At 39.9% G+C, this 21,154-nt stretch overlaps 1 protein-coding gene across 1 annotated transcript in view; it reads right to left on the bottom strand.

Annotated features, from left to right (window-relative positions):
- LOC117164854 (uncharacterized) overlaps nt 1-14,570 on the bottom strand; it is a 100,506-nt gene extending 85,936 nt beyond the window's left edge. Inside the window, exons 1-2 of the mRNA XM_076618690.1 lie at nt 14,532-14,570; nt 2,996-3,139 (exon numbers count right to left, since the gene is read on the bottom strand). Coding sequence (XP_076474805.1) covers nt 2,996-3,139; nt 14,532-14,570 — 183 coding nt within the window. The remainder of the gene's footprint in view (nt 1-2,995; nt 3,140-14,531) is intronic.
- Nucleotides 14,571-21,154: the final 6,584 nt, after the last annotated feature.

The following is a 21,154-nucleotide window of genomic DNA, read 5'->3' as shown; positions in this document are numbered from 1 at the left end:
GCATTACGAGCGAATACGTTTCTTTGTAATAAACAAAAAGTAGATGGTGAACAACACCTAAAACAATCTTCAGTTCTCCGATTCGTGGAAATACGACGTGGAAGTATCAATTATCTTCGCTACGAGCTTAGTTTTTCATAAAAATTGTCTTTCGATCGGAGATTAAGCAACTTGTGTCACGATATTTTTGTACTAACGTGAAAAACGCGAAAGTTAATAATGTTAGTTACTACTTTGCGGCGTTGATAAGGCGCGACTTTATGGAGCAAGCTTTATGGAATTCAGTTTTCCAAATTATGGAAAAAGAAGGAAAGAATTATGGAAAATATTTTCTTATATTTATATTCTGTGAGGTGTAAGTTGCCGCGTCTCATGAATGGCTGATCAGAAAGTATATTTCAAAATCATTGTACTCGTATGATATCGCGTGCAAAGGAAAGGATAATATTGCGATTTAAAAACATTAACTGTCAGCATGGCGCCTCGTGATGGATTCATGAGAGCAAAGCTGCCTATTGTGCAACAAGTTTTTCCCTTAACACTCTTGCTTCTACTTGCGAAGATCTAGAAGATCTCACAGACCACAAATCTTCTTTACAGTATCGTCAAATTTCGCGGCATCTCTTAGAAGGAAAAGAGCTTAACCTTCCACCTCTAACCACCCCAACTAGAAGTTTCTATAATTTTCGACTGAATGTCCAATCATAAAGACAATCATCATGACAGAAATCATGACATTAAAATCATACGAGTCCATAAATTAAGGAATTATTACAATTAAAAGATTAAGAATCCAAGTGACGAGACAAATCGTCTAACACAGTAAGAGCGTGAATGAAAGGAAATATAAATTTCATGTCAACATTTCCCAAAATTCTACCAGCAACGTGCGATTCCCTAACCGGAAGTACTTCGTCGTGTCTGCCGTAAAACGCATTTGTTCTGTTTTTCTTGTAAACTTACCCTAATCTAAAAACCGTGTTTCAAAATACTTTTGTGGAAGGTAGCCACGAATCGAGACTGTTCGTGGAATACGCATCTGAAATGAAAATACGCGGGGGCAAGATAGGCTGACACGGTGCCAAACGCGGGTTCGTTCGTCCAGGAAGACGTTAAACGGGATATAAACGCGACGATTAATTTTCCAGCACGATTTTTCTACGGCCGGTTGGCCATTATCTGATTGGAACCAACGCGTCGCAGTCATTTTGGCCAGCAGCCGGCATATTTTCCCAATGTAACACGCGCTTTTTGGCTTTCTTGTAGCGTGAAATTTGTTTTACGAATCTGAGGGAGAGAATTTAAGAGACTCTGCCTCGCTTTGGATCGATAGAAACTACGTTGCGATAATCTAGATAATCTAACGATTACACTTTACGTCGTACGATAAATTTGATTCGAATTATTTCTGTTCCTACAAACGAAACGTCTAGATTTTGAGCTACGGTTATTTTTCATCGTTGTTATTGTGCGCGTTATTACGGTCTATTGGCTTGAAACACAAGTCTGTGCGTAGATTATGGCGTTATTAATAGTTGCTGATCCGAAGAGTGTTTGGTCGCAAGATAATCGATACATGGTGTAAGAGTCTTTGAATCGTTAATTGGCGTGAAAGTACCTTAGATCGAAGAACTAACATTGTGTTTCAAAGATCTTGCGTTATCGAGAATCTTACCTACCGTCTTATTTAAAAAGAAAACGTTAAATATCTAAACTACGTCTAATTTAAAAAGAAAATTAATCAATACTAGAACTACCGACAGTTAACACGAAGCTATTTCTACCAAAACCAGTCGAGATGATTGGTCTTTAAAAAATACGTAATAATAGAATATTTTTATATTTATTGATTTATTACCTTCTTACAAAAGGAATTCCATGTTACGTAGTAGATTTTTGGTATTATTAATCCACCTGGGACCATGATCCCTAAACGAAGGTTGACACGGTTATAAAATTGTAGAACCAGTCATTTTGACTGTTGTGGTATTTCTAGTGTTAGCATCTGGCGATCGATCCGGAATTTTCCTGATAACTGATATCATCATATTGAATGATACGCGGTAAAAATTAAAAAAACGTGTGGAAAGTTGCGTAAAACGAGGAAACTAGTTAATTGGGCTTCGATAAACAGATTGCAGGATCCTTTTACACTTTGACAAGTAGCAGTCATTTTCACTGGTATTGGTATAAGTGTTCGAATACATAAAAAACAAAATAAAATTCATTCTATTATTCTTTTAGTTATCGTTGCGAAAGTCATTACATTATTGAGCAAAGAAAATATAACATGAAGTGGGAATTTTAAAATAGAATTGTAAAACCGGTCAATTTGACTGGTGTGGTAGTTTTAGTGTTAACTACCCAAAATTTATTTCTAACGGAACGTACGTAAAAATGTCAATCTTTTTATAATTCGATCAATGGTTGAAATTCAATTTTCCTAACCGACGACGTTCTCACTTCGGAATTTATTCCATTTCACGCAGCTCCGTTTTAATCTTGGATCTTGTAAAACAAGGCAAACTCTGTTTATCATCCCTTTATCTGGTTTCCAATGAACTATTAAGCGACGAAGTAGCGAAATTTCCGAACGCCAATTACAAGGAAGTTCTTGTCGGAACTTAATTGCTACTTACTCGCGAGAATTATTGCGGCTACGGAACACGCTAACTTGCAAAGGAATCGGTGAATTTCCGTCGCGAAGCGATCGTCGAATCGTCGAGTCGTCGCACGATTGTCTAATATCGGGGCACACACGAGCGTGACAAATCCCAGATTACTTTCACGGCGAACAATACGGTACGGGATGCGTAGAGAGCGGAACCGAGCTGTTAATTTCCTGTCGCGGAAGCAAACAGGCGACAAGCCAGCTAGAAACAAAGGTTCGCGAGGGATCTTTACTCTGTACACGCCTCGACGCCCTCCCTCCCTCGACCCTATCGTCGGCCTGCCCTTTGTTTTTCCACTCCGTTATAATTCACTCTTAACTCACCGCGTTTCGCCGTTGCGGAGAAAAATGCGATCGACATTGTGACATCGTTTTCGAAACGGTGGTTAAGTGCGAGTTGTGTTGGCGATGTAAACCGTGAATTTTCATATCATCTACCGGATCTGCACCGAATACATCTACCGGAATCTGTAACATAATAAACGTGCAAAATAGATTTTCGAACCAATCAGTATATTATAGCGAAAGAGAATGCAGTTGAACGTCTAATCGCGGGGACAGAATTAAGAAATGAATTATTCAAGTGAAGATAAATTAGAAACTAACGAATACGTTTAACGTTTCAAATGAAAGAAATTTTTGTCACAATGAAACGTAATGCGACTAAATAGCTGGTGAAACAAATAGCAGCTAATAAATAGAATGTTCAATTGTGAACAAGCATACTAAAAATTATATGCACTCTCATATACTATATACGAGTTTATTAGAGTTACTAATAAAACAGAGCGGTAAACACATCTATAGGAAACAAATGAAAATTAATTTCACCTCTCCGATATTATAATGAGCACTTTACTTTGAATATCTCGTATATTGTACGCCCATAGTCGAAGTGCGATATCAATAAAGAAAAATCCCAAACGCTTAACCAGAGAGAAAAAAAGAAAAAAGAAAGGAAGAGAACAATTAATCATTTCCAAATTAAGAACAGATCTATCCCTGTTCGCAGACCTTATAATGATCCACTTTTTCCGGAAACAGCCATCTTCCTAGCCACGTTACATCTACTTTTTCACGCGGACAAAACACACGGACACCGCACCGTGGTCGGTGTGGCAAAAACGTTCCCAGCCGGTCGTTCATCGCGCAGAACGATCCTGTCCGTTTTTCAGAACATTTGTCGGCCGGTCACGAAACAGACCCGTCATTTTGTCGCCGGTCGTGTATCAGATCGTGCAACGGACGAGCATTGTATTCTCCTGCACGACTTTGTCCCCGTCGACCGGTGGTAATCGTTTAGCCCTTCCGCAATAGCGCGAATAGATCACGAACGATTATGAGAAACGCACGTTGCCTGTGTCCTGGTGTTAAGTAGGCCGCGAGTCGTAAAATTACAAGGCGCTGTCCCCTGTTTCATCGTAATTTCACGGGCTATGGATCGTACTGATAACGGACCTCGTAACGCAGCAACGCGGGTTCGAGACTTAATGAACGGAATTGCGTCGATGGACGCTTGAATTTTCATGCAGCCACGACTCGACCTCGACCCTTTCCTTCTTCCACTTTAGGCGGAGAAAGGGCGGAAAGAACCGCGTGAACGCCTCGCGACAATTGCTCGTTTCCGGTTCGACCGGAGGCTTTGCACTTGGACACGAAGGTTTCGCGAACTTCGTGGCCTTGTGAACTGTCTTCGTCGAAGAATTTTAATCTTTTACGACCCTTTGTTCTTCTCTACGTTGCATTTGTTTTGTCGAACGTTTGGACTTTTTTTGTGGGGACGTGATCGAGATAATTAAATATATTCGGTATGCTATAGGATTAGTTAAGGCAAAGTTATGTTGAATCAACGACTAAAGATATTTCTTTTAACGAAGAAAAAGAGAGACCACGCCAAAGGAAATGACAAAGTTTCAGTTTGCTTCCGTTTTAGAATGGTACATAGAGCGTTTTAACCTTTTTTTTTATTTTTTTTTTTGTACGTGGAGAAATCCTCACAGACACTCCGCTGTTGCAATAATTGCGTAACAGCAGAGTAGTGTCGGACTCCTACGGACTAAAACTCCACGATGACTATCCTACGCGTATGACAGGGGTGCTCCAGGAACCTCTTATGAATTAACTTTCTGTTGCACCCCTTCTCGCGTTCTCATGTTCTAGCCAGTCCTAATACTTCCTGACTATTGAATTGGCGTTAGGGGGCCATTGCCCTTAGCGCTGTCTCTCCTTATTGATATTCAAGGGAGGCTTGCGTTGTGTGCTTCGACCATCCAGCGGCCCAGAGTGGCCCAACTCCAGGGCGAAAAAATGGCTTCGGCGCGTCTCGTCCTCGGCAACGCCTCACGGAGCGGTCACCCATCCTAGACCGCTTACAGCGTTTTAACCTAGACTAAATAATGAGGGAATAATAGATCTCTGATAGTTCGGAACTTTGAAGAATTTTCACTCTCAGAGCGATTAAACTTGGAATTATTAGCTGTTGCAGTGGATTCGCCGGTTGATCGAAAACGTTACGATTGTTGTTGCGAAGCGTGCGTGTTCTAATTCGGAACGAATGAATTCGCGGTCAGTTGTGGACGTTTCGACGAGCAAAGTTTCCAGCACAAGGAAATTTCCAATTCAGCTTGAAAGCCTCGTCACATGGAGATCAGTTAGAAAGTTTACCGATTACGTTTCCATTGCCTTATCAGATATTGGCCTTCCTGAGAGTGCGCAAGTACCTGCTACTTCTGGATTTACGTTCCATCGATTCTATCGACCAGATAAAAAGAGTTCATAAGATACAGATACCTCGTATCTGCGAGATATATCTGAGGATTATTTTGTATAAATAATTAGCTATATCCCAGTCTTTATTTCGTAATCCCAAGTTCTAACTTCAGTCTGACTTAAACAGGTGAAAATACCAGAAATTGTGAAATTAAACAATCCAACAATATTTTATATAAAAATCTTCACCTCCGCACTATATATAATATCACTGCAACTCCTAAATTCTTCCAAACAACTTACGACAACCTTTAACAACGATTTTATATAAAACGTGATACGTAGGTACTTTGAACCCTCAAATTTTTCAACCGACGTAATACTCGCGTGTCACGTTATCCAAAAGTGACGAAGTACCCTCTAGTCCTCCCCTCCTTAAAAAAGGGGGAAGGAGAGAAAGGTGAAAAAATCGCGTAGAAACTGGCGGGTAAAATTGCCGGGCGAAGAAATCCTCGACAACACGGAAACACGCAAGAAATTTGATCTGCAAGCTCGGATATTAAACTCGTAGGGGGAGAAAGCGAGAAAGATGAAGAGAGGGTTCGCTACATACGGGACCCCTAGTCAGCTTCAGACGAAAGTCCAAAGATGAGAAAGCATCGCTACCATACGGCGGACCTCTGATATCAAAGGTAGGAAGATAAGAGAGGCTCCTCGTCGAGATTGGCACTCGAGATTGATACACGCGTGCTTGATTTTCGCTTGTTCTTTGAAGAGACTCGCCGGCCGCTCGATGCCTCCACCTTTCCTCTCTGTTCCGTTTTACGAGATATCATTGCAAGGAGCAGGCTGGAGATTGCCCTGAGTCCTTTTCGAATTTCACGGGAATCGCGAGATTCTGAATCGTTCGAGCGAGGTAGGAGGAGACTTCTCTGAGTGAAAAAAAATAGAAGAGAATATATAGGAGGAGAGGGACGAATACAGAGGTAAATACATTCTTGTAGAATATTATTCTCCTAAATTTGTTTTAATCCTTCGATTTTTATACATTACACATACACAGATAGTCGCATACGCCATCTTTCAATATCATGTAAGAAAATTTGTAGCATGCCGTGACTCGAGAAACAACTTAGATTACTAGTTTCATTGGAAAGGCAAGATGCAAATCTATGTAAAAATACGAGGTTAATGATAATGGAATATAGAAAGTGTTTTGTAATTTGTAAGAAGAAATAAGACAATAAACTCTTAGAAGCTATTTTATATCAATTGCTATACAAATTAATCAGATTTCCGTATTGCATCACAATTTGAAATATGTGAATTGGCGAGGTAAGAAACTCGTAAGATATAGCATAATGTACTTGTGTAGATTGATACTATAGAAATGATTCAGTCGATATTGAAAACTTAAGTATGTCGATATTGGCCGATCTATGTATTGATAAACCAAAAAATGTATCGCTACAGAAATGGTCTCCATTGCGCAAACGATGAATTTTAATATTCGATTCACTTTTATACAAACTTATCAAGATACATTTAAATTTGTCCGACGAATAATAGCATACTATTAACGGAATATTCCGAACACTGTTCCACAATTTAATAATCGCTGAACCTGTCAGACTGTTCAAAACCCTCGGCGACGTCCCCTGGGGTGCAAACACTGGTTCGAACGCGACCAAACTTTACGTGCTGTTTCCTTGGTGCGTGACCACGCAAGTCTGACCATTTGTATATTAGCTAGCTGCAGGTAGACGGAACCTGCAAGATTTGACAGGGGGCGTTTCCTATCCTAAAACTTCTGAAGACCCTAAAAGAGAAATCTAGTTTAAAGTTCGCTCTTAATGTATTCCTCTTCCCACGTTTACCTCCATAAACCTTCCCAATTCCACGAAACACTAATCGAAGGAACGAATTTTTTTCCACCCACCGTTTCCAACTTCGGACCTTCGTCTAGATCAGAATATTGGAATTCTAGCCACTAACTGCTGTTCTTCGCTAGGAAGCATTGGCATTTAAGATAGCGCACTGGTAAGAAACATAAGAACGTTGACTCGCTTACAGGTAAAAAATATAAGTCAGACTTCTTATCTTTCATAAAAGAGTGATTCTTAAATTCAACGCGTTGTCAGCAGATTTCACATTAAGATTGTCTGCGTGTGTTCTAATTATTACAATCTCATTGACATCTATTTCATTGACGTCTTTACGATACTGACAACTTTTGAGCTTTCGAATCTGATCAGTGAGTTCGTATCTTGGTTTTCGTCGATGTTTATTTAATCGCAAAAGGAACAAATTTTTTAAAAAAACATGATTAGCAATCATTTGAAGAGACGCGATAACCACTATCCTATCAGTACATCGATCAGCCTAATAGATAAAAATAATAAAACTTCAAAGAAAAAAAAGGAAGAAAAAATAGAATGTTCAGTCTCGATATTCAACGCCATCTTTCACCATTAAACGAATATATGGAAATTGTCCGTTTGAATGTTGAACACGGTCCAGTTTGGTCTCCCGATTGTTGTTTCAAACGGTATAATAGCGAGCTCCATATTCCATACCTACCCCAGGCAGTGCAGGACGTTCCCAAACAGCGTTCGCGGGGAATCGGGGTATATCCAGGTCGCGATTCGACCTCCGGCTCGTACAATTAACGAAACACTTCGTTCAACGACGATTCGCCGACGACCACGATCGCGTGACTCTGTCCTCCTCTCGTTGCTGTTGAGTATTTTCCGTTGCGATGGGATCGTCGAAAGAACGGCGACGAGCGCACAAAAGCCGCGCAAATTGAACAATGGAATCCACGAAACGAGCGAGAACGATCGGTTTCTGCGAGAGAGCGGCTCAAAGATTCGCCGAGCACTATGCCCCGTGGGGTGCGGCCGCGTAATGCAGAAAAACGTTCGCCACAGAGCGAGACAGCAGTCGATAAAATTGTATCGTCCCTCGCGGAGACTACGGCCGATGGCCAAACGGAAACCTTTAATCTCACGGATCCAGGCCACCGGATGCATCATCCCAACTGCGTTGCACTGGCGATCATCGATCTTAACCGAACCGCCTCCGTAAGCAGATACGCTTTTTGTCCATTTCGCGGTAATGAAATGGCCGGGTGCACACGGACGGTGATACGAATGCGGGCTTTTCTCTCGCGTTCACGCTACGCCTGGCCTGCTATCGCTTTTAATTTAGCGCTGCTTACAGAGAACGATGGAGCAAGCTTGGTGTTGGTTTCAAGTGGAAGTTTCGAAATGAAGGATTTCCAATGGAAACTAGCAGACGAGATAAAGTAGAGTTTTTTGATGAGAAAGTTTGTCGTATATCGTTCATTCTGATTCTCTATGCGTTTAATCGTTTCGATGCCTTAATACAATCACTATACCTTATCGATACACGTGTCGACTGAATTATCTCGTTTAGATTCTACAATACGATTTACCTACTCTACTTGTAATGAATAATCTCACGGAAATAAGTAATTTATTTTCGAAGAAGTTTCATAACAGCTTTCTGAAGATAATTCCCCATTTTGATTTTATTTCGACGATATTGTAGTCTTGCCTGAGTTACGGGAGAATTCGGATGAAGCTCAAAGCCAACATTGAAACGCGCCACTGTTACATGACCGATTCGTTGTTCACTGGGTTCGTATATCGATACATGTACAGTCGCACGTTTAATTCACCGCTTTCATCCGCGGGTAAACATCGAAGCTTGGCGATTTAATTGAATATCAAACAATAACCGAACCGCTCGATTCTATTTTATACCGATAAAAGCGACGCGTGGTCCTTTAAATCTTTGCCATGTCTGATACGTTAACCCCGCTGCTTCTATTCGGTGGCACAATGTACGTGCATACATGTCCTGGTCCAGAATTTCGTGTAAAAGCATCATCCCGTCTTATACTTGAGAGATAGCTCGAGATAGAAGAAACATCCTTGTTGAGGCGCTGAATTCGTTTCGTGGAGAAAAGGTAACGGCTATCCGGGGATTTGGAGAAAACCCATTTTCACGGGGAACACCATCGCCCTTTACGCATCGAAATCTAATAATAACCGCATCATATACATATGCATGCGCATCGATTTGCGTTTCCAGGTGAACACACGCGAACTCGTAGCTACGGGGTGTTTCTAAAATATTTGATTCGCATTGAACATCATACTATTTGTTAATAGTTGAGATAGAAAAGAAGCTAACCTTCTTCCTTCATATCAAACAATTCTCTTTCTGTAATATTTCCTGTCTGGCACTCAATTATTTTCATTGTTTCGTGATAAGGATTTTCTTCTAATTTGTCAATGTAAATTGATTTCCCCACGAACAGGGATTGTTTTCAATTTTAATCGCCTGAATGGCTACGAGATCGTGCAAATAATGGGGAAATTAGCAGAAAATTCGCGAACACCGTGTACACGTGGTTGCGTAGGTACTGGCATTTCCATACGTATATAGTTGCACGGTTAGAACTATTATCGGGGCACTGTGCTGGTTTGGCCAAGGGTCGTGCGGTCACGTGGACCAGATAGCGGTTCACGAATCACTGAACACGAAGCCATTCAACGAGAAACGCTGATGTATAATCTACGATATTTCTCGAAATCACGCGTCTCGCTTACCGACTGGCGAACTTTGTGCACGCACGGGTGGCATGCTCGATGGCTTTCGATAGACCGGGCAGAAATGTGTGGCCTTGAATTGAGGAAAGGAGGAAAGACTACTTCTCTGAACACAAGTCGTCTCCCAAATGGTGGGAAAATCGGGTTACTTCGTCAAAGCTGTTTTTGAAAGGGAAATCATCAGATCGAGTGTTGAGGATAATCTGATTGATTTATTGTACGACACTGCATGGAAAAATAAATTGCAAGTATACACAGAGTCCATTAAGGACATGGAGATTCAAATTTCGATACATTTTTTCGTTTGCGGGTTCTACAAAATAAATATGCGTTATTGATCAAATCGACGTAATTAGAATTTTATTTAATTAGGTTGGATGTTTTTGCCTGAGAAGTTCGTATTTAAGTATTATCTACCTGTTATTTTTAGGTATAACGATTAATGTTATAGTACTTTAATGCATTTGGTTCTTTCGACATTCTAGTTCAATTCTATGAAGAAACGAATAAATTGTACAACAAATAATTTATACATACGTATAAAATTAAATGTCGTGTCGTGGTCATAAAGCACTCGCGTGTTTAGTGATCGGAGAAATGGCATCTATCTGTGGTCGTCATCGGGGAAAGAACGTCCCGCGGCCAGGCGATGTAAACGTAACCCGGTACTGAATTAATTATCCTCGCTCGACTCGACCGCAAACACGGCGGACCAATGTTCCCTGATCGATATTCGATATTTGCCACGATGCTGACATGTTTATGGAAACATTCGTGACGAGCGCGTCGTTATACCTGTCCTAATATTCGACGAGGACCCTGAACTTTGAAATTAATCTCCGAAATCGCCAACTACTCGTGCTATGTTTGCCTTAATAAATCCACCAAGTGAATTTCACAATCCAAATAATTCTCTTTCGCCAAAGTTCTCGAATTTCTCTCGAATTCTTCGCGAATCGCACACGCTCAAGAAATTTATCTCCACGTAACGTTTCACGCGATCCTCAGCAACCCTCGCCAGGTCCAATAAACAAAACTCCTTTCCTGGACCCTCACGCACGACTCGGCTGGCTGTCATTAGATTTCCTTACAGGAAGACAGATCCAAAGAGAAGAGGAGAAAGAGGGAGGAACAGCAAAAAACTGGCAGCGATCTAATCCAGCTAGGAACGTGTCTCGAATTTACCTCCCCGTCGATTCGTTCGACGTCAGCGTTGACTTACAATATTTCCCAATTGACCGACCCACTTCGCCGGGAATTACGGATTAGCTTTGACAAATGCGGCCAACGTCGAGAATTCCCGGCATTCGGAAGCAGGAGAAATCATATCGGCTGTAATAATTCTCCGGGCAATGGCAGGGCCGCGAGTTCGAGGCCGGATCGCGCGCGATCCATCTTCCTTCACAGAGAAAAATCAGTTCACGCTCGTTTGTCACCGGCAAGAGTTTTAATTACTAGCAGTGCGGGCGGTAATGATGACGAACGAGCTCGTATCGACGTCATCGGTGAGGTAGAGGGTTGCTCGCGGTGTTGGATCAAAGGTGACTGTTTCGTTTGATGATATCGTTCTACCAGTCGATTTCATTAGATGCTCAATTGAACCGTTTGTTGGTCGCTCGATAAGCTTGTCGGAATGCCAAAAAAGAATCGAGGTGCAGGGACATAAATAATTAGACAATTATTTAATTGAGAAATTCGATAATGAACTCTTCGTATAAAGAATCGAAGTTATAGATAATTAAACAGTTACCTAATTTAGAAATTAGTCGAATGAGAAATTCAATATCGAACTCTTTCTTTCTTCCAACCTTCTGCTCCTTGCCCTTTACCTACCGATCACAGCATTCCGAGTTCTGACGCAGTCGAAGGTGGAGAGTGGAAAAATTGACGATTGGATAGACGATTCGTGGAACGAATCGAGTTCTTTCTGAGGGACAACGTCGAGATTCGACGAACAAAGATCAAGGCGACTCACGTCGTGCGATTATATCACGATTTTCTGTCCTGGGAAAACGTTCGACGTTAAGCCGAAGATTCGTCTGGAAGACACCCTCGGTCCTTTTCATCGCGCCGCACTCCATAATTAAGGGACCGTGCGTGAAACGTGCGTGTCGCTTAATGAAAGAAGAGATCTCGAGGATTTTACCTTCGCCAGGATTGTTCTCGATTCACAACGTGACGATGCTGCGTTCACGGGATTTCCAGGCTGACCCTTGATTCGATCGATGCTTCAAAGGTTACTCTCTTGATTATGGTAGTATAACTTCGTGACGTGACTCCTTCAGTATTTTGGGTTTTTGAATATTCCTCGATTTATTTGAATCCTTTATCCGTAACAATGAGAAAGAATGATATATGGTTTTATTTATAGATTCGAAACTTTTAGCCAATACTCCTGTCTAAATATTTTATTTTATTCTTTTATTCCTATCGTTTATTCTATTCTATTTATATTATTATTTATTATATCAATTACTCTTTCTTCAATACTCTCACACTTTTCTCTTAACGTTCAAGATCTAGGGACAAGTTTAACACCATTTGGAAACCATGCTCATCTAGTCTATAAATTACTACCAAAAGTATAATAGTTTTGCCAGTTTTCACGTTTTCTTATTCAGATCCTAACAATCTTTCAGAGGATCTTTTTCTAGCACTGCACGGTAGCACACTGGCAAGCAATAGTGTGATGTCACGCGTGTCTCAAAGAAATAGAAGCAGAGATTCTACTTCGATCGAAGTCTCGATCAAAATTCAATTCGATAATTACCGATACCTCCCCGAATTGAAATCGAAGCGTAAAAAATGCACATGTACTTCTTTACGAGAAGAATAAAACAGAATCACGTTGATCAGAATTTACCTGATACGAAACGCCACGTGCATCCTAGTTTTAAAAATTCCACGAAAGCCTGGTGACCGTCTCGCGTCCGTTCGCCTCGCGCAACTACTCGTAAATATCACTCCGGTCGCGCTGAAAATTTCATGTATGCACACGTGCTCGAGCATTTCCCCCGGTTGTGTGCCGTCCCTCCGTTTTTCACTTTCCTCCGGTCCGGCGGTCATAAAAAACCGCTGACCGATATTATCCACTCTAAGCTGGTTTACCATGTTCCTACGTGTTCTGTCAGCTCTTCACGCCAACAGGCAGCCGCCGGGACTAAAACGAAAAAGCGCAACGGCCCGCGCCACGTCGCGCGTCGCCACGTGACGTGAGTAATTACCGGTACGAGCGTGCATGTGCACGCGTGGCTATATACAGGGTTGCCTAAATGCTAGGTATTGCCGAGAGTAGAACAACATCGATTAGAAAAAAAGGAAGACGACTTTGTAATCTTCGATAGTTTGCCGCTTGTTAAAAAATTGCCGATGGAGTACCATATTTTGACGAATATTCTATTGTATGATTACCTATTTGCAAACATAACGGTGGATATGTTAAAATCTTCGGTGTTTCGTTGTTTGTATTTTATTGTATAATTTTAGAAATATTTTTTTGTACTCGCAGGAATAGCGACGAAGACCTCAAAATATCCTGAAGACTTTCTGAAGAATTATTCACATATGTCGAATTTTTAAAAATCTCGAAAATAATCTTCGGTATGCTTTCGATCACATGACGATTAAAGATATATTCTCCTTGATATCGCACAATTTTCTTACCTGTTCTTTATATTTAAAAAATCACAGAAATAATCTCAGCATCTCCGATGTTGCTTTACTCGTACAAAATTTTAGTTTGCCGATAGAAAAGAAGAAACAGAAATACTTTCTCATCACTAACCTACTAATACAAAAGAAATATTTTCTTTCAATAGTAAATACCATTTCTTTCTGTTTTTGTATTTCTGGAAAAATTAGTGACGGTATCGGTAAGTGAGCAAACTTATTGCTTCACCCTGTATATGAGCGATACTCGACTACGCATCGGATTACACCGGCAAGATTTTTAATAGTCGTCAGCCGGAAACTCGACGGATTAATGCGACCCGGCGTAATGAGAAGCAGGCAGAAAATAACCGGGAAAACGTCCAACCCTTTGGTGTTTCACCAGCCAGCTCTTTCCCTACGAAAATGGAAGTGAAACGTGCAATTCTCTAACTAAGGTAGATTGTACGGTCACTAGCAATGCTAATTAGATTGATTATGTTTGACGTTACAACGATTATCACGAGTAAGGATGAAACAGACTTAGTAGATAAGCAAATTGATAATCTAATCTATCTACCAATACTGTTGCCGAGTAGCAAATCGATTGAATGAATTCCTTGATCGACAAGTGAGAGAGAGAATATCTTTATCTTTTACTATTTTCGTTTCTCTCTTTTTTTATATAAATGTCGTTTGCACTCACACGAAATCGATTATAATACCCCGTTTCACGTATTCGTTACTCACTACTTCTACGACACAACAACACAATGATCTTCACACGACAACGATAAATTCAACTCTGACTCTCTCAACTCTTGTTACAATGTTTCCCATGCTCACTTTTTTCCTAAACATACCTTGGCATCGCTCACAACACTCTTTGACAACGTCAACATATCTTGACAACGCTAATAAACAATTACCCCTCACGCCACGTCCTTCCCTGATGTCACACTATCCCACATATAAATGTCGGAGATGAAAGAACATCGGGACCTTCCTTTTGTAATTTTTGGGAAGATCCCCAATACTTTAGTCTGGACTTTTTATTATAGCTGTACTTAAATAATAAAACTTAGGAGTAGTTGTTTATGATTTAATCCGATTATGTTTGTCCGAGAATTATGACAGTAGGCTTGAGCTCGAAGTGACATAACTGGTCGCCAAACGTAACCACGGTCACAGGATGGACGTTTTTACCTAACAGAGCTATGGAGTAGTTGTATAGCTCTCCTTAAAAATATAATTGACCCGAGGAGTGCAGAGAGCTACAGAGAAGAGTATATAAGTACAGTTCCTCCACTTGGACTGAGTAAATTGAGTTCTATTTGTACTGTGGACAAGTAAGTTGAGGTATACTTGAATTGCGGACAAGTAAGTTCAGTTCGACTTAGATTTTGGAAGAAAGCGCATTTGCTATCCCGTTGACCGTGGATTCGTTATTGAACCTGTGATCATTGTTATTAGTATCTCAAGTATCTAATCGTCGCGGTTACTTGTCAAGTTCTGTAATAATCATATTTGTACCAGTAAATATCATCTATGTTGTATAACAACAATGATTAATCCAAAAGAAGATTCGTTACACGCCCCCAACCTCAAAGACAACTCGACATATATATGTCGGAGATGAAAGGACATCGGGGCTTCCCTTTTGGAATGTTGAGAAAAACTCCAATACCCTAGTCCAGACTTTTACTATAGTTACACTTAAGTAATAAAACTAAGAAATAATTAATTATAATTATTATTTATATTATATTCATATTTATCATAATTATATTATAATTTATTATATTATATTTATTATAATAATTAATTTAATGTTCTAATCCGATTTTATGACGATAGGCTTGGGCTCGAAGTGATATAACGGGTCACTGAACGTAGCCACGGCCACGGGAGGGACGTGTACCTAACAGAGGTATGGAATAATTATATAACTCTCTTTAAAAACAAAGATTGACCCGAGAGGTGGGGAGAAGAATATATAAGGGCAGTTCCACTTGGACTGCGGGATCAGTTCATTCAGATAAGTTTTACTTGTACGTTGAGTCATACGTGTATCACATCGCATTCGTCATCCCGTTGACCGTGGATTAGTTATCGAACCTGAATTCGTTGTCATCAACATCTCGACCATCCGATCGCCGCTATTACTTGTAATAACCACATTTGTACCAACAAATATCAGCTATAACCGCGATGACAAATTCGAGTGGAGGTTCGTTAAACGCCCAAAATTCCAACCTTAACCCAACATATATATATTTATAACGTTTCTTTTAAGGAAGATTTTTATTAGATTTTTATAATTCCATATTTTTCATTCCAAATTTGTAACCATCTTGGGGTTGACTTGATTGGATTATTTGTCGCGAAGGGAAGAATTTCGTAAGTCTGTCGCGTCACCCCAACATCCACGAAGATCTTGACGATGGTTGACGGAGTTTGACGGGGCTTTCATGCAAATGTACCCGGCCTCCATCAGCTATAGCCGTTCGAAATAGCGTTCTTCGTTAAAGAATCTTCCCCAACCTGTGTCTTTCGAACCCTGCTGACTTGACAGATTACTCACACGCTCGGAAGTGTCAGAATAAATTTTCTGTTTGTCATTGTTGCCGTTTATAGGCGGAAAAATTGATTTCATCAGAGACAAACAGAGACAAATAGAACAAATATATCGTACAAGTCTAATTAAAATCATTATCGTTGTTCAAGTGTCCTTTATCTTCATCCAATGAGATATGTAATCTCAGAAACTTCTTGCACCATAAAGGTTGAACGTAAGTTGCGCAAGTTGTTGTCGCGTCTCGGCGATAGTCATCTTTGACTTAGCATGGAATGCCCGATCTTTGAGGAATGATCTCTGATTGTCGATAGCGGCAAGCTATATATAAAGGTACCAGTTTTGCGACTTTTGAAAAGTTGATCGAACCGTTCAATACCGAGGATACTCGTCAAAATGCGTGCTCTCGTTTTTCTCTTTGCCTGTTTATTGTTGTTTGCCTCCGCATGGGGTAACAACTTGATTCTTGGCAGACGTCTGCTTGGTGATGTTCTTGTCGAATCTCTACCCATCTTCAAGGTGAGCAATGACAGTAATAGATTTATATTGAATCCACGTCGAATTAATATCATTCAATTGTGTATTTTCGACCAGTCGCGGGGAGACGCGTTCGCGAGGAAACGCGTCAACGGGAGTCGTAAATTCCCATTACGATTGTAGTAATCGATGCCGCGAACAGATCGATCCCTTGATTTCCGTTGAGATAATAGGGGTGGTTGTGGTGGTATAGCGCTGCGATTAACAGGGTTATAAACTATGTATTTCCAACAATTTGACACAAGATAGTAACGCCTATGCGTAAGATGTAAGTGAAGAATAAATGGATTACTCTTAGATGAGAGAATCACTGTAGAGATGATGACTGATCTGAAGACAGAGCTCGAGTCCTGGTAGATATGTTGTCGTCGAAGAAGTCTTGAGGTGTTGAGTCTGTTAGAACTGAGAGATAACTTCCGTTCTCGTGTAATTACGAGGAGGAAAGCTCGGTGTGTAGGTATTTTTTGAACGGAGGAAGCGGATTCGTTGTTCACACTTTTCGTTATGAAAAGTGAGGGTAACGATCCGCGATACCCATTGGTTATGACCAGCGTTAATGAATGAAGATAGGAGGAGGAAGCCTTCTACCAACGTGGCTCACGGGTGACCTTGTTCATGGAAATACCCAGCATTTTCCATTAGGTAAATGTACGTTTTTCCCTGTCATATAACTATCAGCTTTTTCCGTAGTTTCTAAGAACGCACAATAAACCTAAGGACTTTTCTAAGGACCATACATGTAGTATCGTGGAAAAAAGGCCTGTGGTGGCACTCGATAGCAAATACCATCACTCGACACTAACCAGTGTCGGACGACGGCAGCGCAGTGGTTACACCGACGCATAATATAGTATGGCTACGTCGTACCGTCGCGTATCGGTACCTTTGCCTAACACATCATTACCAAAATTCACAGTTTATTGTGAATACCAAAATGTACTTAAAATTGTATCTTGGGTTAAATAAACATCATTAAAAAAAAAAAAAACGACGGCAGCGCAGTGGTTAGCGCCTTAGGTTGCGAACGTTCGGAACCCGAGTTCAAATCCCGACGAACGGAGTCCAATTTTTCTTCCACGATACAAAAAATGAGAAGAAAAGCGGCGTACCCAGCAGCGACATCTACAGCGCTAAGCAGCTCACGATACTACATACATAAATCGAAAACATTTACGGAATTAAGGATTTGCACGTTAAAGATGAATAGGCGCACCTAAAACTATTTAAGTTAAAAGTCTAAGTTAATGGTGGGTCCTTAGGCTTATTGAGGATCTGAATAACGGTCAGCGGTCAAATAACGAGGGGCGTCGCACGGTTTATATCACGCAACGTAACAAATTGTTTATGAGCCGCGATAATTCGAATCGAAACGAGATTTCTAAAATCTGATAGTGATAATAACGATGAAACTGATATTAGTCAGAATAGTACTGCTTTTAACATGAAATACTAATTACTGGAAATTTTAATATATGTATTTTTTACTTTCAGCCACCAGTGCCAGGTGTCAGTCACACAGCCACGATTAACATAACTGCACCACCCGGCTACGTGATCTCATTCGTCAGTGCAATCAATCGAAATCCGAGGGTAGTACACATCAGACCTAAAAAGGGTTATATTGGACAAGACTCGATGATCTTACTAGCTACTGGAAGACCAGGTTGGGCTCTTGCGATGAAGGTTACCGCTTTCGCTATTCGTTCTAAACACCCTAGTACCACAACAACTAGTACTACTTCGTCAACGACTACGAGCACTCAATCAACCACTACCTCCACCAAACCAACGACTACCAGCACTCAATCAACCATTACCTATACCATACCAACGACTACGAGCACTCAATCAACCACTATCTTCACCAAGCCACCGACTAAGGACACTCAATCAACCATTACATCCACCGAACCAGCGACTAGGGACTACATAGTGAAACTTCTTGCACCATGGAAGTTGAATACTTACGAATGATATATTTCAAAAATCATATACAGAGCATAGAAAATATAAAGATCGTAAATTTTTAACAGTAGCATAAAAAAACTTAAATAAAATAAGAAGCAAGATGAAAACAGTGCGATTAATATTTTACCATACTTTATTTCCTTTAATCTAAAGTCCCGGTATTTCCTATTCAACGTGAAATTTAGCTAGATATTTGTCACTATGTATCGTCGAACAACGAGTACGTTGAATACACGAAAACCGATTACTAGAGATAGAAGGACGCCTGGTAACGCTGGGAAATACGGTGCCGCGACTCCTGGTGTACACAAATTATTTTTCTTTCATACGGCTACACAATTCCGTTTTGTAGAGCGGCCGAGCGGTGCACTTTAATTTCTCCAGAGATTTATGCAAGCCCGACCGCTTTGAGCCCGTGCGCCACGCGTAATAACGGGGATGCGTGTACGACCTGCAACATCGGTTACACGTTTCCCGTGCTTTCACAGAGCCAAAATGTCAGCGGTCTTAATGCCCTCGCCAGGAAGATTTACGGGGACAGACCCGCTTCCGCTTTTCTTGCATTTGCTTCTGCTTCTGTTCGATTATTTTTCAAAAGGGCGAGAATTTCCTTAGAAAGCAATGTTTTTCGCACGATGAATATTAATCGTTGTGTCGTCGACAAATTTGAAACTTTAAAGAATCCTTTTTGTTTTTTGTTTCTGTCACGTTTCGTTTAGAATGCCATTTTTTATATATCTTTTAGGATTTTTTTCGAAGTAACTGTGTGGTTCGTTTGTATCAGATTTTGCGCACACATTCAGTAATAATCCGAGAACATCCAGCATTATTTTTAAGTGAAACTAATTAAAATTGCGTCAGTTATATTCCATTATGTAACTGAAATTTAAATAAGTTTTCTTTAATTACTATAATATTTTTTAATATTTTAAAAATAAGTGTTCTATTGGTTAACATGATTCTGCTATTTACTGATATCCAAAAGATATCTAAACAATGCCAGTCTAGACCGAAATACCTACTTTTTAAAACACACTTTTCACTGCAATTACTCGTAGCGATCACTAGCACATTTAAAAATTGAACTATGCGCTAAATATGTAGTAGGTGCACAACTGCTTCTACACTAATGAAACGATATTTTGATTTGTTCTGCAATTGGAAAATGTGATATGGCTCGATGTAAATGTATTAGTTGTTAGATGAGAGGATGATTTACTTCAGGTAACGCTTCTAATCGTACAAAAGAAACTAGGTAGCATTTCAAGAACGAAAACTTAATCGAACCGAATATCCAATAGAGATAAGATTAAAATTAATTGATTAATTCGAATTTGTAGATGAGATCCTTGACGATTATTTTATCATTTTGATTATTTTATCATATTACTTCTACTGATTGTCATTCACACTTCTAAGTACGTATAGGATTGATTTTCTGTTTCGTCATTTATTTTTTTTTTTTTTTTAATAAATTTCATGAAATAAGGGAAACCCAAAGTTTGTGCGAGATAACGTTAAAAAATTCTTCAAGTCACGTCCTCGTAGTATAGGTGCAACTAATTAATGCCTAGTTAAGGAGCACAGCCTTAGTTAACCGCTGAAAAGATCAGCGGAACGCTACCGATCGGCCGCTGTTTGCCGAAGAGGACGTCGTGAATACAAATTCTAAGCAGAGCGTTAGAACTGAATTTTAAGAAGCGACTCGTAAACGGAAGTTTGTCGAAGAAATAAACAAAATGCGTTCACGTTGATCGATTTCCGTTCGATATCCACGAATTCGTCGGCGTTCGATCATTTGGAAATTACTAAACGCGTAAAAATCGACGGAAAAGTCGATAACAAAATTTGATTTCCAAGCAAATTGTGGCTTAAGAATATTTTACATTTTTGTTACGCTAAAATTACTGAAAATTACGAATTCCAGAATTTCTTTCTTTGCAAATGAGGAGCTTCCTCGGGGACATATATCGAAAATGAAATGATGGATTAAGTAAATTGTCAGATATATTGTATTAAATTGAAGCTAAGATATATTGAACTGTATTAAAATTTAGATCTACTTCTTAGATATTAGCTGCGTTTCAATCGATAATTTTTGATAGTTAGAATATTGAAAATATCACTTATAATCAAAGGAGATCGTAAGACAATGAGAGAGAATGAGAGAGAATCGATTATCGCGAAAAGTAACAGGTTTAAGCGATCTGCGATAAAAAAGAAGCAGGATGTATATATCTCACTTATTGTTTCCGTATCAGTGATCGATCATTCTGACAAGCCTCTATTAATTAGATTCCGCGCTTGTCGAAATATTCCATTTAAGTTACATACTTTATGTAATTTCGAATATCGCTTTTCAATTATATTGTTTTTCTCTCTTTTTTGGTATTCTTTAACTACGAT

This window comes from Bombus vancouverensis, chromosome 5, assembly GCF_051014615.1.
Source record: "Bombus vancouverensis nearcticus chromosome 5, iyBomVanc1_principal, whole genome shotgun sequence".
In the NCBI taxonomy this organism is placed as follows: domain Eukaryota; kingdom Metazoa; phylum Arthropoda; class Insecta; order Hymenoptera; family Apidae; genus Bombus; species Bombus vancouverensis.
The sequence above is the reverse complement of the archived record's forward strand: the minus strand, read 5'-3'. Positions and strand labels throughout refer to the sequence as shown.